This window comes from Spermophilus citellus, assembly GCF_964194105.1.
Source record: "Spermophilus citellus genome assembly, chromosome: 2".
NCBI lineage: Eukaryota > Metazoa > Chordata > Mammalia > Rodentia > Sciuridae > Spermophilus > Spermophilus citellus.
The window spans coordinates 238,882,347-238,910,029 of NC_138183.1; the positions used below are offsets into that span (position 1 = coordinate 238,882,347).

The window sequence follows — 27,683 nt, forward strand, 5'->3', positions numbered from 1 at the left end:
ACATGTGGACTGAAGCCTCCAAAGCCGTGGGCCCAAGCAGCCTCTGCCCTTTGTGAGCCAGTTGCCCTGGGTGTGCTTTAGGGTGGTGAGCTGACCAATACCACTCTTTAGGACAGAAGAGCCATTCTGCAGCCTGATACTCAATAGGGGCCACCCAAGAGTTCTTGGCCTGCCCAACCCATCCAGCGACTTGCCAGGGAAAGTGCCTTCCACGAGCCACACAGTGGCTGCCCTTTGTTTCTGGGGCTTCTTGATGACACACTGCGTGCTATGAGCCAGCCCACACTGGAGCACCCAGTCCTGGAACCCCCGCCTGCAGAGACCATGGCAGACCTGCTCTCGTCACCCCAGGCAGGGGCTCCAGCTTTGTTTGGAGGTGAGAGTGGCAGGTCACTATCCAGATGACCAGCCAGAGCAGAGCTTCAGAGCCAGCAACAGTGTGATGCCTGTGGGGTCACCTCTCAGGACCCAGGTCCTCCCACCCTGTCCCTACACCCTCACTCCCAGCTGGTGGAGACGCCCATTCGGGTACATTTCCAAATGTTGTGTTTATTTTACTCCCTCTGTGCTCACTGTGGGACCGACATAGATGCCAAGGTCCTGTGACTTGAAGGTCCCCACCTTCAAATGCAGCAACCAAGTTGTGTGGGAAGAGAATCACCACCACCATGGGGAGGGGACAGAGAGCCAGATCATCCTGCAGCCCTGAGGAGCCACTCCTAAAGGTCCAGATGGCTGCAGATGGAGGTCTCCCATCTTTAGCTTTTCCACCAGTACCGGTTGTCCTCGTCAAAGGAGTACCAGCTGCTGTCGATCACCACGTGGGGCCTGAGCCGCTGCACATCCTCCAGCAGCCATCTTATCTGCACGGGATACTGCTCCTTCCACAGGCTGTGGGCAGAGAGGGCACCCGTTACGCCGAGACCTTGACTCCCCCTTCCTCCAGCCTCCTGGGATCCTGGAGAAGGATCCAGCCTTCTCCCCCACACACACCTGAGGGGGACAGTACGTTCCCCACAGAACACGGGTCAGACCCTTCAGGCAAAGGAACCCCTGGATATGTCAGAGGCCACCCTGGGCTCCCATCCTGTTCACTGTCACCAGCCCTTCCCAAGGATCTCTGTGCTAGGCCTTATCATGAGGTCTGGAGGAACAGTGATGGACAGAGCAGTCCCCAACTTCACTCATCTGAGGAGAGAAACAGGTATTTAAGTAGATTTTGTAGAAGGGAAAATGGGCTCAGAAAAGGTCAGTCAGCAGAAACCACGTCCGCTTCTCCACCACGTCCACAGTCACACGATCCCCAAAGACTGCTGGACCTAGAATGTCCCCAGAGTAGTGGGAGGTGGCAGGACCCTTGGGAGGTGGGCCCAGGGAGGTCCTTGTTCATGAGGGTGTCCTTGGGCCTGCTCTCCCAGCCCTGTGCCTGCTGTTCCAGCATTGGGTCAAGCAGCCAGCCCTGGAGAAGCTTGTCGACTCTCAAGATGCTCAAGCCCACTGGCCAACCTGCGTCATGCCTGGGCCACAGCTGGTCACACACATGCCAAGCCTTGGTAAACCCTCTGCTGCCAGGACACCACCGCCCCCCTTTGTGTGTTGAGGGGGGGTCCTTGATTCCGCAGGCTCCTTTCTCCAGCGTCAAATCATAGCCCCGCTCACCATCAGGATGAAGGCTTTAGCTTCTACTGATAGTTTCCGTGTTTGGCAGGGAAACTGTCTCTGTGCTGTGGCCTTCATGGGAAAGAGATCTTGTTCTTAAAGGATGGGACCCTTGGCCCCTGGGAACTCCCTAAAGTGGCTCCATCCATGCAGCACAGCAGTGTGGGGCAGACTCTTCAGCCTGGCTCTCACTAGTGCCGCCCTCTGGGGCTGGGCCACCTCTGTTTGTCCTGTTCTGGATCTTGCCCAAGCTCCTGTGTCACATGTCACCACACCTTAGATACAGAGCTGCTGGAGGCCTTCCTGGATCCTAAAGATCAGATTTTAAAAATCTGGACTGAGGCTCTCCCTGACCACGGGCTTATCGTCCACCATCCTGTCAACCCCAGCTTTTTACCACTGCTCCCTCTTCTCATTACCTTCCCTGGACTCTCAGCCAGGAATGCTCCCACCTCACCGTGTGCCCTGAGGGCTCAGATCAAGTGCCTGCTGCTGGGGAGCACTGTGACCTGCGAGTGCCTCCTCAAGTCTACGGCTCTTACATCTCACGCCCTCCTTGGCATTGACCATCTGCAGTGACCCCGAACCTTATATTTTAATTTAACCTTTAATACACTTAAAAATGACTGCTTACTCTCTTCTAAGTGCAGTCCGGGACAGTGAATACACTTGTGTTGTTGGACACTCCTGCAGAACTTGTGTGTCGTCCCCAGCTGCCCAGTCCCCAGCCACTTCCCCTCGCACCCGGAGACCAGGCTATGTACTTCACGGGAGAGCACATCAGTGTCCTGGCTCACTCAGTGTAGTGTCCTCAAGGCTCCCCTGCGGGGCCAGGTCAGAACTGCCCTTCAAGGCACCATGTTCCACTGCCTACGTGGATGGCACTGCTCACCCATCACCTGCCTCTTGGCTACCACTGGGTGCTGCTGCTGCGGCAGGGGTGCCAGCGACTAAGGTCTTGCTTTTAGCTGCTGAGTAGAGCCATTCTGTTGATTTCTGGGCTTGAATATCAGTAGACTCCCTCCTCCTCCTCCCCCTCCCCAGCCCACCTGAAAGCAAGTTCCTGAGATGCTGAACCTCCACCTCTAACTCCATATGCTCCCGGCGTCCAGCATGGAGCCTGCGGCCCAGCCAGTACTCACAGCTGGGGACAGAGCTAGCTGCTTCTCACCAGCTAGCCTGCCTGCCTGAGAAGTAGGCCTGTGCCCCAGAACACTCGCCAGGGACTCACCCAATTATTCTTAGGTTGCACGTGGGCCGGGAGAAGGCGGAGCACAGCAGGGTCATCCCTGAGGGGTCGAAGTTGTTGCACAGCAGATTCAGGCTGGTCAGGTAGTGGTTGCAGGACAGGGCGGAGGACAGCACCTCGCAGCAATCAGTGGTCAGTCTGCAGGCCTCCAGCCTGCAGCAGCGGGTGCCCAAGAAAACCCAGGATCAGTGCCGTGTCCTGCACCAACCCGTGGATTTCATCTCAATGTCAAAGAAAAAGTGGGGGGTTGCACCCCATCTCTGGCTGGGCAGTTCCAGGAAAGACTCAAAGGTTCCCATTCAGACACATTCCAAAGCGGTGCTACTGCCCCTGAGCTCCCTTTGAGGGCTGCTGGGTGACCCAGATCAAGTTGTGGGAAGAAGGATGAAGGCCGAGAGCTGAAGGAGAGCAGCACGGGGGCAGCAGGGACTGCAGAGGTGGCGGCAGTGTCTGCAGGACCCCACCCTTGCCGGGGGCATGCTGGAGAGCACATGGCCACAGCTCAGCCACAGGCAGTGGCGAGGGCCAGGCTTTGAGGGTTTACCACACGATAGCGGAAAGCCCTAGAGTAAGGCCCAGTGAAGACGTGGAGCCGCCTAGGTGTCCAGAGGCAGAACACGGAGCCCCCCGGCTTGCTGCAACAGGGACAGACAGGGTAGTGACGCCCAGGAGTGCAGGAGGTGGCTTTATGTTCATTGTGGATTTTGAGGTTCTAAACTCACATGATAGAGTGTGGGGCTGGGCACAGGGTCATGTCTTGGTTTTGGTTCTGGAGCAGTTAAAGACAGAAAACGCCCATCAGGGAGGCCAAGGACAGGGCATGGGGGTCAGGGGACAGCAGCACTAGGCGCTGTGCAGGCAGGACCTGGGGTCTCTGCTGCTGGCGATGTTGACTCTGCATTAGGGAGGCAGTGGCTGCAGACCCCGAGGGCTCTCTGGAAGCTCATCCCATGCTTTCCTCACATGGGTTGCGCGGTGTCTGGAGGGGTGGTGTCATTTAAGCCCTAGAGGTTTACAGGCATGGAGTTGGTTTGAAATAAATGTCACTGGGAAGGGAAAAAAGATTAGCTGGAAAACTGATGCTGGGAAGGTAGGAAGTGATGTCCATGATCCTCAAGTGCCCCTGTCCCCAGCCCGCCTGTGCCCGTCACTTCAGAGCCTGTGGTTCCCAGGTCCTGAGGGCAGGCTGGGATGTGGGGAGCACTTCAGGTGGAGGCCACAGCACCCACATGACAGGACATGGAGACCCAGATGGCTCTAAAGAAGGTCACGTGGGGTGGGTGGCCCTGGAGGGGGCCATACAGAACATGATACCGGCGCCTGGGTGGTGTCCAGTGAGTGCAGCGGAGCCCCCAGTGGACCCCCTGGCGGAGCTGGGGGGCCACACCTCCACCTAGCTCCCTAGCTTCCTCCTCACCACGGGGGCAGGCACTGTGCCTCCCCCTCCCAGCCCCTGGCACCCCATCGACCTCGTCTATGGGGTTGACTGTCCTGCTTTTCTCCCCATCAATGGAATCAACACGTGTGACCTTGTGTATCTGGTCCCTTTCACATAGTGTGTTTCCAAGGTTCGCACGTGCTGTGGCAGGTACCAACACGGCTGAGCCGTGTTCCAAGCATGATCCAGGAGTGTCCTACAGAGCCCCAGTGACTGACGCCCACTGGAGCTGGGAGCCACTGGGGTGACTGCTCAAGTGCCGTCCTTCCCCTAAATGGCCACACCAGGCCCCCCACCCCATTTCCCAGCACCACGGGCTGCTTGGGGGTGCCCAGGGCTTTCTCCTGCAGACCCTGTGCCCATGCCCCGCTGCCCCTCATCTCATCCACAGTAGGGGGCTGGAATTGAAGCTCAGGCCTGTGTTAGCTGTGCCCGTCCAACCTGGCAGGGCTGCTGGCCTCAGTGGGCCTTCCTCCTCCACACGGGGGCCCTCAGGCTTCCTCCCAGCCCTGCCCTCCGAGGTTATCCCAGGAGCTTACCCGAGTCTCCTCAGCGAGCCGTCAGGCTGCCGCAGTCCCTCGCACAGCGCCGTCACTCCACTGTCCCCCAGGGCATTGGCGGCCAGGTCCAAGCTCTGGAGGTGCTTGTTCCTGGTGATCACGCAGGACAGGTTCTTGCAGCAGTCCGCAGTGAGCTGGCAACTCACCAACCTGCAGAGACCAGAGGCGGCCGACCTTCAGGGACAGTGCCACAGTGGGGCAAGGTCAGAGACCCCTGTGGGTTTCGTTCACTCCCCGTGGCTCAGAAGGGGGCGGGCTGCTGGCACCAGAGGGCCCTCTTGGGGAAAAGTGAGCAGGTCAGAGCTCGAGCCTCTCCTGGAGGGGCCCAGGTCCTTGGGGGTGGGGTGCGGGGAGCAGAACAGAAAAAGGAGAAACTGGCAGAGCCCAGAGGGGAGGGGTCAGCAGGGGCTGCCACAGGCTGGTGGCCTGGGTCCCAAGGCCACATGGGCAGTGGGGGTGGAGCAGCTGAGGAATGGCTGCAGAGCTCATCTGAGTGACAATGACCGAGGGGGGTCCATGACCACCCAGGCTCAGCATCCCAAACCCAAAATGCTCCAAAAGTCAAACCCAGTACTGATGAGAAGCCACAAATGGCAACACCAGTCTATACCTGTCCTCGTGTGCCAGGTCAGTCAACTCAGGGGCCTGAAGACTCTACAAAAATCGCCTTCAGGCCCCGGGGATGGTGCACTTGAGAGAAGTGATTTGTGTGTAGACTTGGGTCCTTCCCTGACATCTCCGTCTACAAACATTCCAAACTGTGAGGTAGATCCAAAGTCCAGAACACTCCTGGCTCAAGCATTTTGGACAAGGGACATTCTACTTGCATCTTCAGCTTGGAAACCATAGGTAGAGTGACCCTGGGGTCAGAGAGTCCTCCTGAGGCATGTGGCTCAAGACAGGGAGGGACTCAGCTATGAGAGCTCACATCTGAGGGTCGGGGGCAAGATTGTCTTAGGGACAGCGGGCAAACGATGACAAACTGAGGATCCCCTAAGCGCCCAGCAGTTTAGTGCAATCCCAAAGGAAGGGAGTCTCCATTCGACCAAGAGTAAAGTTCTATACCACCCAGAAGTAGGGCCTGAAATTAAAACCAATGAGGAATTCATATTCAGCGGCATAGTGGGAGGGCAGAGATTTCCAAATCGCCCTGCTTTTTTGTCTACCAATTCCACCTTTGTAACTGATTGACAATGCTATTAAATGTTCATGACTGTTGGGGCTTGGATGTGGCTCAAGCGGTAGCGTGCTCGCCTGGCATGCGTGCGGCCCAGGTTCGATCCTCAGCACCACAAACAAAGAAAGATGTTGTGTCTGCAGAAAACTAAAAAATAAATATTGAAATTCTCTCTCTTTAAAAAAAAAAGTTTATGACTGAGACACTGGACCTAAGGGAAGTGCCCACCTTTAGGGGATTTTAAAGGTCACATCCACCATTGAGTGGGGTGCTGGGTCATGCTGTAGCATACCCTATCAAGGGCAGAGTATGGGACAAAGCAGAGGTTTCCATCTTTGACACTCTAGTTCCTGCTGGCTCGGTAGCACCCTCTGAGGTTGGATAGAGGAGTGCATTAAGTACCCACCCCCAGGACCTCCAGTGCAGGGCATCTGCCCTTGCACACTCTCTGTGACCCCACACTTCACCTTGCCACAGGAAACATGAGCTCCTGTGGACCCCGGCACCCCAGGCCTGCAGAGTGCAGGCTGCCTCCGACCCCCGTGGTACTCACTCCAGGTCCTGGAGGTGGCAGCAGGGTTCCTGCAGGACCTCACACAGAAGCTTCAACCCTTTGTCCTTCAAAGGGTTCCTGTTGAGGCTCAGGTGCGTCAGCCCCAGATGTGGGTTGCTCGTGAAGGCCAATGCCAGGAAGCCGCAGCCCACCACGTCCAGGTCGCACTGGTTTAGTCTGTGGGACACAAGGGCAAGGAAGGGGTTGGGCCCACTCCCCTCAGGAAGGGCCATGTCTGATCAGGAGGGCTGTGGGGCTCAGGGTAGTGGCACTAGGCACATGGGGTGCCAGATCCTCCTCTTTACCTCTCCTCGGACCCTGAGGATTACCTTCCCGTGGCTGCCATTCACAAGTGGCCACGACGTAGTAGCCTAGGACTCGAACCTACCATCTTAGGATGGAAGTCCATGCGGCATGGGCTTCCTGGGCCAGGGCCTAGCAGGGAATAGGGCCGTGTTCCCCACAGGCTCCAGGAGGAGCTGCTCCTGCCCTTCCCAGACTTCAGGACCATCCTCCAATGGCTGGTTGATAGCATCACTTGGATGCCCACCTCCTGCTTCTCTGCACCCCTCTTTTAAGGGCCCCTGTGATTACCACTGGCCATCCCCATAATCTACCAGGGGCCTCCCATCTCAAAATCCTCAGTCTCAGCCATGGAGTCCCTTTGCCCTGTAAGGCAGCATGTTCACAGGCCCCAGGGATGAGGTGTGGCAGCTGGTGGGAGGCGCCATTCCACCTCCAGGGTTCAGCATCCCCCATCCACCTGGGAGCCCTCGGGCCTGGAAGGCACCTTGTGCTTAAGGTCATGTTCTTCCTTGGCCTGTGTATTAGGGGCTGAACCCAGGGGTGCAGACCACCGAGCCACATCCCCAGCCGTTGTTGGTTTTTTATACTTTGACACAGTGTCTCGCCAAGTTTCTGAGGCATCTATGGGGGTCCCAGGCCCCATCCTGCAGATCCCGGGGACACTTGTCTCTGGTCCCTTTGTGGCAGCACCCTCCACATTCTGCCCCGGTTCTGTGCTTCGGGAACCACAGGGGCTACGTTAGAAGGCTGTGTGGCCACCCTCGGGCAGCGGGGCAGACAGACTCACATCAGCCTCTGGAGGGCACAGTGGGGAAGCCGGAGGGAGCGGCACAGCAGGCCCAGCCCTTCGCTCCCCAGCTGGTTGTTGGACAGGCACAGGTGCGTCAAGCTGTGGTTGTGGACCAGGATGGAGGCCAGATCTTGGCAGCCAGCGGCTGTGAGGCCACAGGTGTCCAGCCTTTAGAAGTGAGCCCGGGAAGAAATGAGTTTTTCCCCCCGAGGCCCTCCCTTGTCCCCATGAAGTTTTCCTGTCCCCCTCCCTTCCAGCACTGTGAGCCTGTGGGGAGTCCCGTTTGTGTGGCATTAGGCTCCCAGGGCCTCCTGGTTGGAGCTGTTTGAAGGAAGCTCTGCATCTGAAAACCAGAGCAAACCAGAGCAATCCAGAGCCCGACAGCTGCTCTCCCAGGGCTGTGGCTATACTAACGGGGTCAGCATGCCACGTGCCTGGCACACGGGCCCTGGGTGGACCACGAGAGCTCTTCCTGTGAGGAGGTCGACTGGCTGGCTTGGGCCAGTGGAGGGGGGGCCCCTGGCTCCTATCGAGATCCTCCATCCTTCTCTGGCTTCAAGAGGGTAATTTGTGCTACCGTTCTCAACCCTGGCTGTGACTCTGGACCTAAGGTGATGTGCTCCGGTGACAGCCAGGCCACAGCCTGGAGACCGGTCAGGGGTCGAATCCCTGCTTCCCTGCCTGATAAAGTTGGTGGGCATGCAGCTCTACCTTGCCCCCCCAGGCCTGCTAGACCATGCCTGAACCTGTCCCTCCCCTGCCCTTGGGCAGCAGGCAGAGGAATCTCACTGGGATTGTGGCTGATGCTCTGAGGGACCCGTCTGGCCCAGTCTGTGCTGGAACCTGGGTGCTCTGTTCTGCCCTTCCGTCACCGAAGACCAATCTCCCCATCTGTGGAGGCACCGCCTCCTTCTGAAAGGCTTCAAGTGGACACGTGGTTGCTTTCTGGGGTGGATTCCTGCTGCTGCCCTCACATGGCTCAGAAGTGGAGGCAGACATTACTTACTGGGTCCTCCTGACACTGGGGCACTCCAAAACGCCATCCTCCCATGTGTCCCCACTTTAGGTTGTAGGGGGACAACCCCATTGTGCAGAGGGCCTCAGCCCTGGTGAGGGGAGCCACTTACACCAGCTCTGTCAGGGTGCACAGCGAGGTCCTCAGGGCTTCACAGAGCGGCTCCAGGCCCTTGTCTGTCACCTCGTTCCTTGCCAGGCTGAGGGATTTTAGGCTGGTGGCTGTAGCGAGCATCTGGGAGATCACTGGGTAGCAGGCTTGGGTCAACCCACAGGAGTCCAGCCTGCAGAGACGGGCAGCATGAAGGCATCTCCCCTCGTGCAGGCCTGTTCCTCTGCTCACCTTCCTGGTCCTTGGATGCTGCTCCTGCCGCAGCATCTGAGCACAGGCCTGGCCCCAGGTCCTCATGGGTTTGGCTCCTCACTCAAGTATCCTGGGTTTCACTTCTTTGGAGTGAGCTGCACGGACTACCTTATACTGCCCACCGAGTTTCCCATAGCAGTGAGCACCTGGGGGTGTCCCTGTATGTCTACCTCCCTGCCTAGAACGTCACCTCTGTGAGGTAGAGGCTGGCTTGCCTGGCTCCCCACTGCATTCCAGCAGCCACAGGACTGCCTGGCACACAGACAGCACTTGGCATCTGCCAGAAGGCCCAACCTGAGACCTCTGGCTGTGTCGGAGGGCAGAATGTACATTTGGCCTGTTGCCCAGCCATCCCACTCCAAGTCCACCTGCCACTCAAGCACCTGCTCGGCAAGCAGCTTACCGTCCTTGGAACTGCCCAGTTTATCCTCTGGAAAACGGGGATGATGCCCCCACGCCAAGCACGTGAGATGTCCAACAGATGCGCAGGTTGGATCCAGCCACAGTAGATGCCAGCCATGCCCACCTGCTTGTCACGTGTGGAGTGGGACCACATTGCCCAGCCTGCCTTGCAGCAGGTCCTTTCACAAGACTGAGAGCCAGCTAAGGTGGCGAGGGAACCCTCTGACCCCCTCCAGCAGCCCCTCAGTGCCCATAGAGGGTTGGTGTCAGCATGGCTTTGGGTACCAAATACCCCAGATGCAAAAATGGCATAATCCTTGCTTAGGACCACACAGCCCTCCCATGGGCCCTCATCTGGAGACTTAATACCCAATATGGGGCAAACACCACAGGGAGCTGCCATGCTATGTTCCCTGGGAACAGTGATGGGATAAAGGTCTGCCTGTTCTCACGGACAGTTTCTTTTAACACTTCCAATACCTCCAGGTTGATGAGCCTGTGGGCACGAACCTGTTCCAGTCCTATAAACAGGATGTCAGCTAAGCAAAAGAATCTGACCTACAGGATTCCGAGCTTCACAATGTGGCCCACCTGCTATCCACGTCAGGTCCTGACCAGGGAGCCAGCCAGTCCACCCTGCACCCTTTCACCAACACTTGGGACATGACATAGGCCACATGTCCATAGGCCTTGGGGATACGGTGGTGAGGGAAATCGAGGTACCCTGCTGTCCGGAGCCACCAGGAGCAAACCCAATATGCCTTTGGATTGCTGTTGTCCCCACTCCAGGCTCTGAATGGCCTGTCCTGTCCCCCTCCTGTCTGGCAACGTCCCCTATTTTCCCTTTGAACCCCAGCCCTGACTGGTGGAGGAGGGGAGAGTTGGCAGCTGTCTCATGTGTGAGCCACACACTGGGCAGCCCTTCTCGCCCTCAGGACATCTCTGGCTGGCTGGGTGGCTGCACCGTGAAGATAAAGGGCCCAAGTCACAGGCCCAAGCCCATGTGGCAGTGGCACAGCCCCTGGTCTTCCCTGGCTGCCGGGCATCAGTGATGGAGCCTGAAGCAGGGTCCAGGTTGCCTGTAGGGGAGTCCATGAGTACGGCATTGCTAGACTAGGCTCTCCTGACTAATCTGGTCGTCATTGCCAGAAGCTGGACACACCAAGACACCTCTGGTCAGGTGAGCCTTAAGCCGACTGTGGCACGGCCCGGTCACCCGTTGGCACTTGGCCACAGAGGAGCCCACCTAATGGCCCATGCAGGGAAGGACCTCACAGGCTGGAGGAGGAGTCTGTCTCAGGCAATGACACCATGATTCTACCTTATGGCATCCTCCAGTGGCTGAATTGGAGGGAGAACACCAGGGGCCACAGGGCTCAGTGGGGAGGCTGCGGAGGGAATGAGACCAGGGAGGGGCGGTGCCAGAAGGCCTCCTGGGTACAGGGATGGGCATGGATTTGTGCTGAAAAGGTTATTGGAGGGGCACTCATGTGCCAGGGCCTCCTGCTGTTGACGCTGTGGTGAGGTCATGTAGGACGTGACAACTGGGGGGACTGCCTGGGGGTGCAGCGACCTCCAGTGACAGCTGTTTTTAACCTTTGTGAAACTCTGGAGGTCGTTACTGCTGTGCGGTAACAAAGCCCGTCTTCATGATGTCTGAGACAGTTTGTTGCCTTAGCCGTTTTTAACTGTGCCATTCAATGGCACCAAGCACCTGCCTGGGTGGAGACACCCTCAGCACCACCCATCCCAGTGTCCTCAGACCCGAGGCTCACCTCAGGGCCTCTAGCAGGCAGCTGGGGTGCCGCAGGGCCTCACAGGCCACCTTCACGTCCTTCTCCCGCAGGGCCGTGCTGCCCAGGTCCAGCCGTCGTATGTTCCGGTTGATGATGAGTGTCATCCAGAGGTACTGCAGGCCGGGTGTGACCTCCGCATCTTTAAATCTGCAGAGCAGAGGGGACGTGAGGTGCCAGACACCGACGTGGCTTTGCCTCCTCGCCCTTCTCCTGTGCCAGCTCTCAAGTCGCTTTTTGAGTTTTAATTTTAAAACAACATACAGGAACATGGAGAGAGAGCACTGGGCACAGGAAGAGAGGACACAACAGTGCTGGCTGGGGGCAGACTCGGCCTGCTGAGAACGGGGTGGAGCTGGAGACGTGCAGCCCAGTCCAGGGAAAGCCGGCTGGGTGCTCCCCTCTGGGATGAGGCGGCATTGGAAAGCAGTATGGAGGTTCCTTGGAAAACTTGGAATGGAACCACCATTTGACCCAGCTACCCCCCTCTCCTCGGTCTATACCCAAAGGACTTAAAATCAGCATACTACAAGGACGCAGCCACATCAATGTGTATAGCAGCCCAATTCACAATAGTTAAACTGTGGAACCAACTTACATGCCCTTCAGTAGATGAATGGAAAAAGAAACTGTGGTATATATACATAATGAAATATTACTCAGCTTTAAAAGAATAAAATCATGGCATTTGCAGGTAAATGGATGGAGTTGGAGAATATAATGCTAAGTGAAGTAAGCCAGTCCCCCAAAACCAAAGGACGAATGTTCTCTCTGGTAAGTGGATGTGGATTCCATATGGGAGTGGCGGGGTGTGTGTGTGTGTGTGTGTGTGTGTGTGTGTGGGAAGAATGGAGGGACTGTGGTTGGGCAAAGTGGGGGGAGGAGAGGGGAGGGGCATGGGGGCAGGAAAGAAGGGTGGAATGAGGCAGACATCATTATCCTGGGTACATGTATAACTGCACATGTGGTGCGATGCTACATCGTGTATAACCAGAGAAATGAAAAGTTATGCTCCATTTGTGTACAATGGATCAAAATGCATTTTGCTGTCATAGACCTAATTAGAATAAATAAATAAATAAACAAAAAATAATAAAAAAATGTCACTGCAGGAGCATTCAGGGAATGCTAAGGACGACAGCTGTGAGCTAGGGGACCAGTGAGCCACTGCCCGAATCTCCACCACTGCTGGGTACAGTGATGCCCACAGACATGCTGCTGGGCAGGGGTGGGGTAGGGTGGAGGAGGTTCCCGGGGAGTAGCACTTAGAGGGACAGCCAACCCTGGGGAAGTCCAGGTCACCATGGGGTGTGAGGAGGAGGGATTCCTCCTTATTCCGGAGCCAAACTCCTCAGTCCAGCTGGCTGAAGAAAACTGGTCACAGAGAGAGGGGCAGGGTAGAGGGGGAGGTTAGCAACCGAAAACTTGAATACCCTCATCCTGGTGTTGCATGAACGTCACTTGGTCTTGGACACAAAGTAGGCAGCAGAGCTTCTGAAGTAGACCTGGCGCTTGGTCCTGCTCCAGGAGCCTAGAACAGTGCCCCAGCTCCATGCTACACCTAGAGCTCATTGGGCCCTCCTGGTTGGTGCTATGCTCGGTCCCCATCACGGAGGACAGGTTTCACAGGGTCTGTGGACCACGTGTTTTGTACTCACTGTTGCCTCCAGCTCTACCATCACCCGGGATGAGCTCTCCTCACGTTTTCCCCTCCTAACCAACTCCTACTCACCCTTCAAAACCCAGAGTAAGGGAACCTGCTTCAACAATCTAGTCGCACAGCACGGTTTCTAGTCACTCCCCACCACCTTCCACAGCACGTATCCCCTCAGCACATCTGTGGGGTTACAGCTGGGTCTCCTCTCAGGACAGGGAGAACTGTGACAGTCCTGGGAAGAGCCTCTCTAGTACTGGGGCTGGGCAGCCTTACATCAGATTCTGTATTTTACAGGTCGGCCATCTTAGCTTGAGGCAGAGTGTCTTCATGGCCCATTTATTCAGGATGCTGTTTCCCAGGTGGAGCTGCTGCAGATTCGGGTGGGTGCCTAGGACAGAGCAGAAGCTTTCCCACCACTCGTCGACGAGGGCCTTCTGCTGCAGCCTGTTGGAGACACAGATGTGAGAGATGCACCTGGATGCCAGCAGCCCTGGGACAAAGAGGAGCGAGATGACCAGGTACAGCAAGATGGGCCCCTTTCAGGCCCCCTTCGTGCACTGCAGACTGGCTCTTACCCAGATATATACATATGGTGCCATGCTACATCGTGTATAACCAGAGAAATGAAAAGTTATGCTCCATTTGTGTACAATGAATCAAAATGCATTCTGCTGTCATATAGACCTAATTAGAATAAGTAAATAAATAAAAATAATAAAAAAGGATGTCACTGCAGGAGCATTCAGGGAATGCTAAGGACGACAGTTGTGAGCTAGGGGCATGAGGGTGTGTAGGCGCTACCTGCTCTGGGGCGGGGCATGAGGGTGTGTAGGCGCTACCTGCTCTCAAGCCACATTAGAGTTCTAGGTCCCCCGATAGATGCTGTGTCCACTGTGAAAACTGTGGCCATCCCACAAGAAATAAAAACAACCACGGCATGACACAGCAATCTCACTTCTGTGCAGCTCCCCCAAAGACCTGAAATCTGAAGAGGTATTGGCACCACAGCCTAGACCTGGGAGCAACCTGATGTCCCTCAGTGGATAAATGGATACAGAAGTGGTCTCTACACACAATGGAATTTTTATTTTGCCTTAAAGAAAATTTCCATTTTCAACAACAGATGAATCCAGGGGATGTTAAGCTGAGGGGAACAAGCAGGTCACAGAAGGACAACTACTGTGTGACAACTCAGGTGAGGGACCCAGGATGGGTCAGCTAGAGCAGGGCCACCAGGGCCTCTGAAGGAAGGCGATGGAGTCACAGCTCTGAGTCCAAGACTCGGTCCCCGAGGCCCGCAGCAGAATTAGCATTAGCGATACTGATTTACACGTGAAACAGCGGTCACCTGTTCATGGTGGCCACCTCACCACTGGGCTGATGTTTCCAGGATGCTGACTGATCTCACTGGAGTGCTCAAGGAATCAATAAAAAAAGCAAATGACAAACCTGAAAGACAGCATGGGAAATGAGTAACCCAGGCACAGAGGGACGAGCAATGATCTCACGAGGAATCTGAACAAGCCAGTGATCATGAGCTGGGTAGTGGCTGCTGGAGCCTGGTGGGGCAGGGCAGACACTGGCCAAGGGACAACAGTTTGGTGAGGAGGAACAGGTTTCAGTGATCACTTGCACAGCATGGTGACCACAGTTACTATTTATCTTAAAATTGTTTAAAGGGTAGTTTTAAGATGTCCTCACTACAAAGAATTGTACCCAGGGGAGAGGATGGGTACGCTACTCTGCTTGATTAAATGCTGTTAGTACCTACATCACATCACATTGTACCCCTCAAACATGCAGCTCTCAACTGAAAACAGAACGGGAAGTGTGTGGCAGTGCTGAGGAGCACACTCTGGCGCAATTATGAAGACTTTGTAAACAGAGCCAGCTCAGGGCATCCTTAACATATTCCCAGCTTCTCAACAGGAAGGTGCCTGGGCCTATGCTCCCCTGGCTGTGGAAAGGCAGAGCAAGGTGACAGGCCAGGCACTGCCCCAGTGCAAGCTCCTCCAGCAGAGCAAGCTTCAGACCTAATCATTCCCCACCATCAGCCACTGCCTTGCCAGTGCCTGGGTGTTTTTTCAAGCACCGTGCTAGCTCCCTGTGTGGGAATTTGCTGTAGTTCTAAGTCCAAGAGGTTGGAGCTACTTCCCCATGTTGTCAATGACACAAAGCTTGTTAAGGGAAGAGGTAAAATTCAAAACCAAGTTTGCCCAGTGTTCTTTGCTGAATTACGCCCGCCCTTGATTATCTGTGATGGTATTACCACCCAACATCTGTGTGCTAACCAAGTGCCATAGTTCCCAGGTGCTTCAGCTATGATCTCATATAGCTAGATTGGTAAATGCCATTATGTCCATTTTGCAGATGAGAAAACAGGCTCAGGCAGTTGGGGAACTTTCCTGAGGTCACACTCTGGGAAGTACTATGACCTACTATTTCCTACTACAGCTTAATTCCCTCGTAAGATCAGGAGCCATCTTGTCAAAAGGTATGAAAGATTCATTCCTGTTTTCTGTAAAATATTAGGATTTCTATTTGGCCTGGCCATATTTTGATGTTTTAAACTTGCTCGGAATGCCTGCCCATGCCTTGAACTCACCCATGCCTGGCTTTCCCTGACCAGATAACAACCCACTCTGAAACCTGAGTGGTGCCTCATAAATTTTGGCTTTACCTGACCAGATAACAACCCTCTCTGAAACCCTAATAGTGCCTCATAAATTCTGATGCTGGGATCTAAATTTACTCCCTAAGTGCTGAACCATTTACACCATTAACCTACCACCTGCCTTTGTATTTGCTTGTCAAAATTCTGTTATCTGTAAGTTCTCAAGACACGCCCCTTTTGCAACTTTTTGTGCTATAAAACTGCGTTCCTAGAGAGTTGGAGTACCGTCGTCTTCTATCCCACGGATTTTTGGAGAGAGAGTCCCAGCTAGTCAGAATTACAAGCTTGCTTTGATTTGACTTAAAATTGGAGTTGGTGGTCTTTTCTTTGTGTCATGGTTTAACAAGAGCCACCTTCTTGACTGGGTTTCTATGTGGGTCCTGGGAGGATGGGCAATTGGATAGACACGCGCCTCACCATTGAGGACACACTGTAAACTCTCCATCCACGTGTGGCCATGTAAATATAAGCAAGTTGTAATGGAATAAGATTAAGGGTCCACTTACCTCCTCGAGAAGTCTCAAGGCATTTTAAGAGCGCAATAGGCACATGTGGCTAGTGGGCGCCATATTGGATAAAGTATTGTGGAACACTTCCATCACTGCAGAAAATTCTATTAGCACAGCTCTGGACCCTACACTAGAGGGCAGTGTGTGAGTCAAAAGGATCAAATTGATAGAGAGCTTTGAAAAAATTCCACATGCCCCCCGGCGTTCCAGGCCCAGATCCTCTCCTTCAACAGTCTTCAGTGGGCCCAGTGTTTTTCAAGAGCTTATCCCACAGTGAGCCAGATTTGGGTCCTGTCACTTAGCTTGGGGATCTAGATGATTTGTCCTACAAGGATCTGGAACCATGTCAAACCCCAGAACTGAACTGCGGGAGGCACTCACCTTGGGGGAGCCACAGGGCACATTTCAGCAAGCTCGCTCCTCACGAAGATGTCTCTGACGTCCACCCGAATCTTCTGCAATTGCTGGCAGCGCTGGAGGCAGAAGGAGGAGGCCACGAGGTCCTCCCTCTGGTTGATGGGAAGCCGCATTTCCTGAAAGCTGCTCAACGCAGAAAGGACAAACTCTTCATCTTGAGTCTCGAAGAGGCAGTGGAAGGAGTCCAGCACATCCCGGGGGGTGGCCGTGGTGGCCCGCGGGGCCAGCAGAGACACCCAGCGCAGGAGTCTCTGCTTCACCCCCAGGAACACCTGGCAGCCCAGCAGGTCCTCTAGTGCCTTTAGTATGTCCTTGTTCATGAGCCCGAATAAGAACCGCTTCATGCCGAGCAGGTGAGAGCCCAAGGCCATCTGCTGAAGCTCCTTCAGCTCCGGCATGTTCTCGATTAACAGGAGGCAGCGGTCCTGCTCCGTCTCCCGTCCTTCCAGGAGGTAGTACAGGGCGGCGCAGAACTCCTGCAGGCTGGGGTGCAGGAAGGTATAAGTGCTCTCCCCGCGGTCCTCCTGGAGGAGGACGTCCATGTGGAACAGGGCGCACAGCGCGTCCACCCTCAGCCCGTGTACCCGCAGGTTGTCCTTGTAGAACACGGAGCGCGTGGTCCACACGCCCTCGGCTGCCATCCGGCATAAGCTCTTCAGGGTCACCCTCTCCCCCTGGTTGAGGCAGCGCAGTGGTACATCTCGGGGCCTGAGCTGGTGGAACAGGAAGGCGGCATACAGGCCTGTGAGGGTCCGGCAGACGGGAGCCGAGCTGCTCCTCAGCCGCAGGGCCATGCTGAGCATCAGGCACACTGTGGAGACCTGGCATTGGTCCAGGAGCCGGTGACTGTCCACTACTGAGCGCAGGAGCTGTGTCCGGGAAGGGTCATCTGTGATGTGCTCAAGGAGCAGTCGAGTCCTCCTCTCCACTGACATGCCCCCCACCATCAGGTAAAGGGGGCACTGGACCAGTGACTTGAGCTTCTCCACGCCCACGTCTGTGACAGTGACCAGCAGGGAGGACTCCGGCAGCAGCACCTTCCTCAGCAGACTGCGCATCAGGACTGAGGCCGGCTGCTCTTCGGCCCAGTCTCCACAGAGCTGCTCGTCATCCTCCCCGAGCCTGGTGTCCAGGTCATCAAAGTTGTCCACCACAAACAAGAGCTTCTCGGGCTGGGACATAATCTCTGCCACTGGAGCCTGGGAGTCTGGCCACTCTCTGGTGATCAACTTTGCAAAACTGCTCTCCTCCATCCATCGGATCTCCCTGGCCTGGAGAAAGAAGGCGTAGGAGAAGGTGTCCTGGTGGAATGTGCCCTGCGCCCAGCTCAGCATGAGCCTTCGGGCCAAAACCGACTTCCCTGTGCCTGACTTGCCATGCAGGACCACGGTGCGCACCCGGAAGCCCCTCTGGTCTGCGTGAAAAGCGTCAACCAGTGTTTGTATTTCTGTCCAGCCGGCAGTACTCTGCAAGCGGGGGTGTCTGTCTAACTCTGCGGTGAATCTGGTTATCACACGGTCCTTGTAGTCCTGCGAGGCACCTGGGCATGAGGCAGACAGGAGAGAGTGGCAGAAAGACAAAATTGGAACCAAGTGGTTTTTAGTACAAGTGAAACACCAGCAGGGAGAATGTAATTGGCAATAGGGTTATTTTCTATCTCAAAGAATCTGAATGTAGAAATGAGAGTTTAATGATGGCTACACTAGTTACTCCCCAATGCATACACGGATCCAAACACACTGTACCTCCACACGTATGAGCACAATAACACGCACAAAACGTTCCTGGGCCAGAATCAGTGGATCCTGGTGCAGACGGCTCAAGTGCTGGGTCTTTTGCTCCTTCCTCGCAATATGCTGTTGATGGGCTCTGCCCCTTCTCCCCTGAAACTGTGGCTCCCTCAGAAGCTCCAAAAACTCTGCTTGTCCCGACATCTCTCAGACCTCAAGATATGCTGTGCTACGTTTGCTTACTATCTCTACCCATCCATTCTGCTTGTGGACTTTCCTGCTCATGGGGGTCTTCAGCATTTCTAACAGTGCCTGGGGCCCATTGAGTAATTTCTGTAGACTCTGAAAGACAGGAGCCTGGGGGAGCTGAGGGTCTTGCACCATGACATTAACATCTACATGTGCAAGAGAAGTGCAGCCTCAGCTACTGTGGAGACCCCTAGGGGGTCTACAGAAAAGGGGGCATGTCCCTTGGAGTTGGTGCCCGAGTGGAGTCCCAGCTCCACTGCAGTGTCCATGTGACCTGAGACATGGATCTCGTACTCTGGGCTCCAGTTCCCCACCTCTGAAGTCCTCCTGTGGTTTGGTGAGAGATTTAAGAAGGAGTACTCAACCTTCACTAGCTCAGGCCGGCCGAGCGTGCCAGGTAGTGCCCGTGAACCATACGGTCGTTACCCTGCTGACTTTTATCGACAAGCTCAAACTCATTCTTCCTTGCATTTTGCACACACTACAAGAATAGTGCTTTGCCCTTCACCTGGGCCTGTCCAATGCCTTCAGCTGTCTGTTCAAGTACCCAGCAGGTAGCTGATAAATACCAAATATCCGTATCTTGGGACCTTCAATTTCCTGCTCCTACCATTATGCTGCCAAAAAACAAAAACAAAAACCAAAAAAAACCTCATAGCAAGATTCTCTGTACCAACGTTATGTGATTACTAAAATACAAAAACCTATGCAGAACTCTTAAAACTTCTACTTCATGGCAATACGAGGGAAAGCCGCTAACAGATCCACATTGCAGCTGTCGGAAGGAGACCTGGAGCTTGAAGCCTGTGCTTGAGGAGCCTGGACCCAGGTCCTCCTCACAGGACTGGCTGTGCCAGTGGAGTTAGGGGTTCCAGAGGCAGGAAGACACTACAGTAGACCCAGGCTTCTTTGCTTCCTCCTCAGCTACCTCTTTTCTTCCATGGGTCTAATTGTCAAGAGTGCAAAACTCAAGACCTCCCTAGAGCCCAGGCCCCTGAATCCAATTCATCAGCCTCAGGAAACCCAGGGACCTCAAAGCATGAAAACCCACCTCATCGTTTACCTCCAGCCCCCAACTCATTCCTTCTCTTAGTTTCCTGTAAGTCATAATCGGAATAAGGCTTATAGTGCAAGGTAACTGGAAATAGATATGGATCTCCTTGTTCTGGACATGAATGTATTTCTGGCCTCTTCCATCCTCCATGACAGACTGCTCAGGGACACAGTGGGGACACCAGTACCTCCCTGTGAAGCTGGGACAAGGGCGACGTGATGATCAAACATGGAGATCACCACCTGGCCCTGGGTGAGTGTCCTAGGCAAGTCTTCAAGGGTGCATTTGAAGTCAACAATTCCGGCAACCAGTACTTTTTCTTATATTGGTGGAATGGAAGGTTAGTAACACACAGTCGGCGCGTTATGCTGTACCCATGGAATAAGAGCCCAGCTTGACACGATTTCAGAGTCTGGGACTGTAGTTATGACTCCCTCATTACCGCCCAATGGCCTCTCCTAACAGCAAGTGTGGGCAGCTATCATTCCTGTTTTCTGAGGCGGCTAGTCATCAGGTTCTGCCATCCGAATGTCATGAGCCAGGTCACCAATTGCCATCACTGCCTCTGAGCACAGGTGTTCACAGCATCTTTTACCACAGCCCAAAGTGGGCACAACCCAGGTTCCCACCAGCCAGCGGGGAACAGATGGAGACAATGTGGAAGGCCCAGCTGTCAGGCACCAAAGCCAACCAGAGTCTGACCCCTGACAACCTGGATGAACCCTGATGGCTCAAGGTCAAGGAAGCCCACCACCAAGTCCACACTCTTCATTTACATAAAGTGTGGGCATGGGGGTGGGGTGGGTGGGTGTGTTCCTGGCCATAGCCCAGGGCCTGGTGGCAGAGGCCTTGGGGATTGAGTATCATGGCCTGGGGCTTGAGAGAGGAAGTGTAAAATCTGATGAATTAGCCCAGTGAACTACCCAGGTGGGCTTCACAGCCCCCTCCTCCACCCAGATGCCTCCAGCTGCCAAAGGAACTGGGGCTTCCCTCACCTGGTCTGCGTGTCTCTGCAGCTGTCCCACCGTCTTGCTGCATAGTTTGCGAAGCTTCTGCAAGAGAAGTGTAAGGCCTGTTTACCGAAAGCCACAAAACAATTGAAAGAGGCCTCAAAGCAATGGTAAGACCACCCTGTGTTCATGGTTAATAATACTCCCAGTATTGATCTATGTAATTTCATGCCATGCATGTCAAAATCCCAGAGGATGGCTTCTTTTACCAAATCGTCAAGCTGGTCCTAAAATTCATATGGAGATCCAAGGGGCACCGAATGGCTCAGAAATCTTGAGGACAAATTGGAGAATCACACCTCCTGATGTCAAAGCTTACCAAGAATCAACAGTGGCTGGGTCTATGTCGTATTGCCACAAAAAAGACACACAGATCCATTGAATAGGACCGTCCAAAAGCAAACCCCTGCCTCTGTTCAACTCATTAGAAAGAGCACTTGACAGTTGAGTTTTTAAGAACAGACTTCAACAATTGTTACTGGAATTGGAAATTCCCCAGCCAAGGGATGAAGATAGATCCCTACACCTCATACAATCAACTCAATATACGACTTGCTCACGTCAAGCTAGTGTTCTAGTGCTGAGCTACATCCCCTGCTTGAACTAATTGCTCTCTTAAGAGCTATGATTATAAAACTCTTAAGAAAATACTGACATAAACCATGATCTTGGGCTAGGGAATAGATTTTAGATTGGACACTAAAAGCTCAAGAAAATTTGCCTTCATAAAAATTTAAACCTTTTGTTTTGAAGGACACTATTAAGAGAGTGAAAAGAAAATCCAAACAATGAGAAAATATTTGCTGATCATGTATCTGTTTAGGACCTCGTATCCAAAAAACAGAGACATTATAGCCCAATGACAGTTAAATGGATGAAGGCTTTGAATGTACATTTCTCTGAATATGGAGATAGCCAACGAGCACGTGAAAAGATTCAACATGATCTGGGGACTGACATTTACCATATGGAACAAGTGCATCCATCCTTCCACCTCCCACCCTCACCTCCCCCACAAACCTGGTGCTTCTTCTCCACCCGGTCCTTGGGTAGTCTTTGGTAGCTCAGACTTTGAGATCTGAGACATTGAACATGCTAGAACAGAGAAGAGAAAATGATGTAAGCTGTAGCAACCACCCAAGCCAGGGGCAAGCTCAGGCCTGCCCACATTACTGAAGGACCTAGAGGAGCCCAGGAGATCAGTTTATCCCATGTGGAGCCCGTGGTGGGCACATGGGGTCAGTCCTATGCCTGGAGCACAGTGAGGTGGCAACTAACAGGAAAGGATGCTCTGTGGTTCACCTGCCTGCCGTGTGGCCCTGGTAGGTGGTGTGCTGGGGTGGTACACTGTGGTCACTAAATGCTCACATTCAGGAGCCATCCTCCAACCCTCTCACTTCCGACCCAGTCAACCACCTACCTGAGGCCTTGAGTTACACAAATGGGACATCCTCAAGCTATGTGGTCCAAGGTGGGTCCAAGGCAGACAGACCCTTGCCTTACCCCAGTGCTTCCTGGGATGAGGCCACGCAGCTCCACCCACCTGGTGTCTCCCTCCAGAAACCCAGGTACCATCCTGACACCATCTTCTCTCAAGTCCTTATATGATTCTGCCTGCTTCAGATCATCTCCCAGTTGTGCTTCTGCATCCTTCTCTACCACCTTGTCCAGGCGGCCTCCACGTCTCTCCTGGCTTCCTTAGAACAGCCTTGGCCTTCCCACAGCTCCTTTGGGTCTCAGCCCTTCAGCAGCAGCAGCACTGAAACGCCTGCTGTCCCAGCCCCACCCACGGGACACTGCTCAGGAACTGCTCAGGCTTGCCAGCATTTTGGAGACGCTGTGACCTCACCAGCCCCTTCTCCACATCCAGCCCCGAGCCCTCTCTTCACCAAGGCTTCCTACCACTGCTGCCTCTTGCTCAGAACCTTCTGTACCATGCCCTATTCCTCTTCCTCCAAAGATTTCTTCTTCTAGAAGTGATCCTAGACTTCAGATCCCTCTGGTCTGCTGTAGAAACCTCTCAATTTTGCCATACCATCCATTTTTTAAGATGAAGGCCCACGTGTCTCTGCCATGCTGAAAGCCAAGTCCTTGATGGTGGACAGAGGACAATTTAAATATATGCTAAACAAGTGTTACCCAAAGTCACTGGTGGGCTCCCCAGAGCAGCCAGGTTGCAGGACTTGAAAGCAGCTCTGCTTCAGCTTCTGCTGGGGGAGCCCATTTCATGGGGAGGGCTCGAGGACCAGCCTCAGGGCCCACGGACATTTCCGTGTGACTGTGACCTACTGCAGTGACTCAGTAGAATCAGCTACCCTAGCTTCCTGCAAGGAGCCCAATGTGTCTCCCACACAGGCTTCTCTATGGCTCAGAGGGGACAGGATGAGCCATGTGTGGATGAGTGACGGATGACGAGCAGACCCAAGATTCCCAGTCAGCAGGGCTGCTTCGGCTGCCCAGTCCTGGAGCTTTTTACAATACGTTCTCAGTCTACAGTTGAAGAGACTTTCTTCTGATGAAGGAGAACTTCGTTTTAAAATGATCTTTCTCCTAAAGACCCCCAAATAACTTCTGATGGAAGTCCACTGCTAAGGTAGAGTCACATGTCTGATCCGAGTCTCCTGCCGAGACTCCAGTGCAACCATCTAGGGGAGGCCAACCCCTCAGTCAGCACCATTAGCCTCGTCCTTCTGCCTGGGGCTGGGGCAGACACAGACATTAGACATTGATGTGCATCGTCACGTGGAGCCTTTGCAAAACACACACACATTCTATTGCTAGGAGCTGCCATTCCCAGACGTGGAATCCAAGGGTAGAATAGCAGAGACCCACGCAAGCTTGCACCAGAAGTATAACCTAACACTTACCACTCGAATCCTCTTAAACCCAGCCAACTTCTGCCTGGGTGGAGACGCTGTGCACTGCTTCTCCCTGTGCCAAGTTCCAGCTGCTGAGGACACAGTGGCTTCTCACCATTCAGAGTCCCATGGCAGAGTGGACCTGGATGACGGTGGCCCCGTCCCCATCCTGAACCTGCCCCCGTCTTACCTTTCCTCTCCTCATCCTGTGCTTTCTCTGTGAGCGTGAAGAGGCTCATCTCTTGAAAGATGTTAATGCAGACATTCCAGGCTAGGTGCCCCACATAGTACTCAAGCAGGAGGGCGGCCAGACCCTCGGGGCCGGCGGCATCCACCTCTGCCCAAGGGATGGGGTTCTTGGTCAGCTCCGAGTACCTCTCCTTCAGCAGTTTCTTGAAGGTGTGGAACTCTTCCTTATCCAACTCCTTGAGGCACCACTGCAGCCCGTAGTTGGTCAAGGTGTACAACTGGTCCGTTTCCATTGCTGCGGAGGCCTGAGCCATGGCCTTCGGGGAAGGTGGACTTTCCCGTTATGCAGAGCAAGTGGGACCTGGGGGGAGAGGTCCAGGCTCAGCCCACAGCACTGACTCAGGTGCCTTGGGGGTGGGCAAGGGTCTCCTTCCCTCATGGGAAATATTAGAGACACACAACACACAGATGACAACTCTTCAAAGAGCCAGGATTACAGCTGAGAATGTTGGCACATGCCTGTCATCCCAGGGGCTTGAAAGGCTGAGGCAGGAGGACTGCAGAGTCAAAGCCAGCCTCAGCAATTTAGCAAGACTGTAAGCAACCCAGGGAGACCCTGTCTGGGGGGGGGGGGAAGGAAGCATCAATGGCCACTGTCCATCCTGTCATCAGGAGTTCTGGGATAGTGTGTTGCCGACTCCTCAGTCCCTCAAAAGTGCACCTGGCACAGATAAAGCTTAACATGCCCATCTGAGGCTCCTGGCTCAAGGAAGAGCAGTTGGGTTCCCAGCAGTTGCCACCAGCCTGCCCCATGGTGTCCAATCAGCCGAGGGCCACTGTGTGCTTAGCAGGAGTCTCACAAATGTGGGAAATAGTCCTGGTAGAAGAATTACTGAAATATCTGAAAAATCTTACGGATAATGGACTTATACTTGGGTAATATAAAAGTTCAAAGAGGCAATCTGAAGTGAGCCAAGGACCTGGGAAGGCACTTCCCCAGGAGGAGGTACAGAGGGCTGAGCAGTGGTCCTCAGGCTAGACTCCCCAGGGTCCCCTGGACTTGCGACAGGTACGGGCAAGATCTCTGCCGCATGCTGCCTTGCCAGCCCTGAAGGGCTGGTCCTGACAGACACTTTGCAGTGTTAGTGGCGCCTGGGAGCCATTCTCAATGCTGCCGACCCCTCCTCTTGCTATGTTGCAATCTCTGAAAAGGGAGAGCAGGATGGGGTGGTGGTTTAGGGCTCGTCTGGTTTTCTACCTGGTGGTAGAAAGTAGCTTTAGAAAGTTGCTTAATCCATGGGAAGCAACACAGTACCCCTAGACTACAGCAGGTGGGCCTTTTCTGAGGGCCACTGCGAGGGGTGGGGGATGTTATCCTTGCTTGCCACCTGTGCCTACACAGCTCTCTCTGCCTTGACTTGCTGATATGCTAGGGTCCCGGCTAGAACATGCCAGCCTGGGAGGTGCCACCAGCCTGCAGCCATGCTGTCTCCACTTGCTTCCACAGACTGGCCGTCTGCTGTGGCTCCCTGATCTAGGAGACCAGCTCCCTCCTGGGGGTTAGTGCCCTCAGTCCTGCCTGCCATCCTCCAACTAGGGAGGCTCAGGAGGGGTTTGCCGAGATCACCTTCACAGGAGGGCTGGAGGATGCTGTGGTACTGGTGTGTCCCTCAGAGCTCACTGGAAACAGACCCCATGGAGCTGTGCTGGGAAAGGGGCAGCCACGAGGGCCCTGCCCTCCCTCCCGAGCGGCCTGATGTGGCCTCAAGGAGGGGCAGCTACCATCTCAGCCTCCCTTGCCCCTCCACCTCAACCTCCACCATGGGAGGTTCTGTGCTTCACAGCCTCTGGAATGTGAGCCAAATAACTGCCCCTTGTAGGTTACTTGGTCTCAGTTATAACAGCAGAAAATGGACTCAGAAAATGAAGAAAACAAAGTTTATGAAACACATGGAAGAAAACCGGCACAAGGCCTGGAGACCCATGAAGAAAGACCTCCTCAAAGGCTCCTTTCTAACGCTGCTCCGCTGCTCCTGGGGGCTTCCCTGGGGTTCAGGGACGGGTCAGCAATGGGAACCTCCTGGGGTGTGGTGTACCAGCAGGGCAAGGCTCTTTCCCAGATGAGGGTCACAGGGCAGTGCTGCCTGCAAAGGCTGGTGCCTCCCTTATTCCCTCGTGTTCCTGAGAGTGCTCTGCGACAGTGGATTGGCCTCAGCCAGCTTGGTAACTCACAGGAGACTCAGACGCAGGAGGCCCAAGCCTGTAGTGCGAGGCTGGGCGCCCAGGGCAGACTCCATGCTCAAGTCCTGCTCTGCAGCTGTCCCAGGCATCCCCAGGCAAGCAGCCACTGTCCCTGCCCCTGCCCTGTGGGACTCGAGCACCCACTTCCCCAGGCCTATGTGAAGCCCACAGAGTTCACACAGCTGTCAGCAGGTGGATCCCCAGGGACGCCCCTGACCGACCTCCCAGGCAGAGCACAGTGTGCACCTGGGTCTCAGAGCACTTAACCAGGAATAGTCAGGAAACAGAATTCACGCCAACATGAGTACTGAGTCAGTTGTGGTGACACTCACAGAGCAGTAAGGTCAGATTGCGGGGTCTCAGTGGACACACTGGCAGTGCCCACAGGAAGAGCCTTCAATGCATCCAGTAAGGTTTTCTAGTGTAAAAGCTGCAGGCAGGCAGACAGACCTAGTGGTGAATAACGCTTGCCCCACAAGCCGATCTGTTGACCCAGAGGGAATCCAATGGGATGGTAGCCACGGACATTGCTGGCCAGTTTTGTCCTCTCCACCTGCACGTCCTCTGGGTCCCACTGTTTTATAATTCCATGGTTTACATTACCTTTGGTATCAAAGCAGATGGAGAAATGTGGGGTGTAAATGACAAAGGTAAAAACTGACATTCATAGGTGGGTATGCTCACTCTGGAAAGTCCTTGAAAAACTTCTATAAATCATGAAGTCATTGAATTCAGTTAGTAATAGATTAATGGGTAATCCCAGGGACTTGGGTTGCTGAGGCAGGAGGGTCACAAGTTCAAGGCCAGCCTGGAGCAACTTAGTGCAACCTAGGGTTTTTTTTTTTTAAAAAAAAGGACTGTGGCTCATTGGTAGAGCACCCCTGGGGTCAATTCCCCAATTCCCAGCATTAAAAGAAAAAGAAGATATGCTCAAGTTATGAAATATTTGTGTTCATGAATTTCTACTTTATATTTAATCCCCAAATAATCTGTAGATGGAACAGAACATTTCAATCCAATAGTAGAAAAGCCAGATAGAAATTCATTTGACTCAGTCCCCTTCCTAATCCATAAAAACAAAAGTAGCATATCAATATTTACATCTTTCCTGAAAAAGCAAACTGGTGAACATACATTTGAAATATATGAAGAGTAGTTTATATAAATCTCTCTTCTGATCCATGGAAAGGATCAACAGCTCAAAGCATTGAAATGAGCAAAGAATTTGAGCAGGTCCAAATACCTGGTCTGGCCTTTTTTTTGGGGGGGGGATACTGGGGATTGAACCCAGGGGCCTTAACCTCTGAGCCACATCCAAAGCCCTTTTTAATATCTTATTTAGAGACAGGGTCTTGCTGTGTTGCTTGGAGTCTCACTAAGCTGCTGAGGCTGGCTTTGAACTTGTGATCCTCCTGCCTCAGCCTCTGGAGCCCTTAGGATGACTGGTGTGCTCCAGGGTGTGCAGCTGGTCTATGGCTTTTGATGCACAAGACCACCAGTGACAATGTGTTAACCAAGAACCACTGTGATGTGCTGTGCTTAATGTGCCCAGCTGACCTGTCCTGCATGCCTGACTGAACTCACTTCCCTATGGATGAGGGAAGAGGGCCAACCACTGGTGCAAGAGCAAACAAGCGACATCTGCTGAGGGATACCACCCCCCTTAAACCCTGGCATCATCAGACACAGCCTTGCTCAAACAGCAGAACTGGAGGCATCCTGGAGCCCATCAGTAGCAGGTGGGATGGCTCAAGCACGCACCCTGCCATCAGCACAGGCCTCAGTGAGGC

General features: G+C 54.0%; 1 protein-coding gene across 1 annotated transcript; it reads right to left on the reverse strand.

Moving 5' to 3' along the window:
* Window positions 1-758: 758 nt before the first annotated feature.
* NLRP5 (NLR family pyrin domain containing 5) lies at window positions 759-23,966 on the reverse strand (the record flags this gene model as incomplete). Its single annotated transcript, XM_081280396.1, has 12 exons — window positions 759-891; window positions 2,891-3,061; window positions 3,324-3,388; window positions 3,453-3,543; window positions 4,886-5,056; window positions 6,637-6,813; window positions 7,730-7,900; window positions 8,860-9,030; window positions 11,288-11,455; window positions 13,236-13,406; window positions 16,527-18,102; window positions 23,654-23,966. 12 exons carry the CDS (start codon window positions 23,964-23,966, stop codon window positions 759-761), a joined length of 3,378 nt encoding a protein of 1,125 aa, XP_081136522.1.
* Between the last annotated feature and the right edge of the window lie 3,717 nt (window positions 23,967-27,683).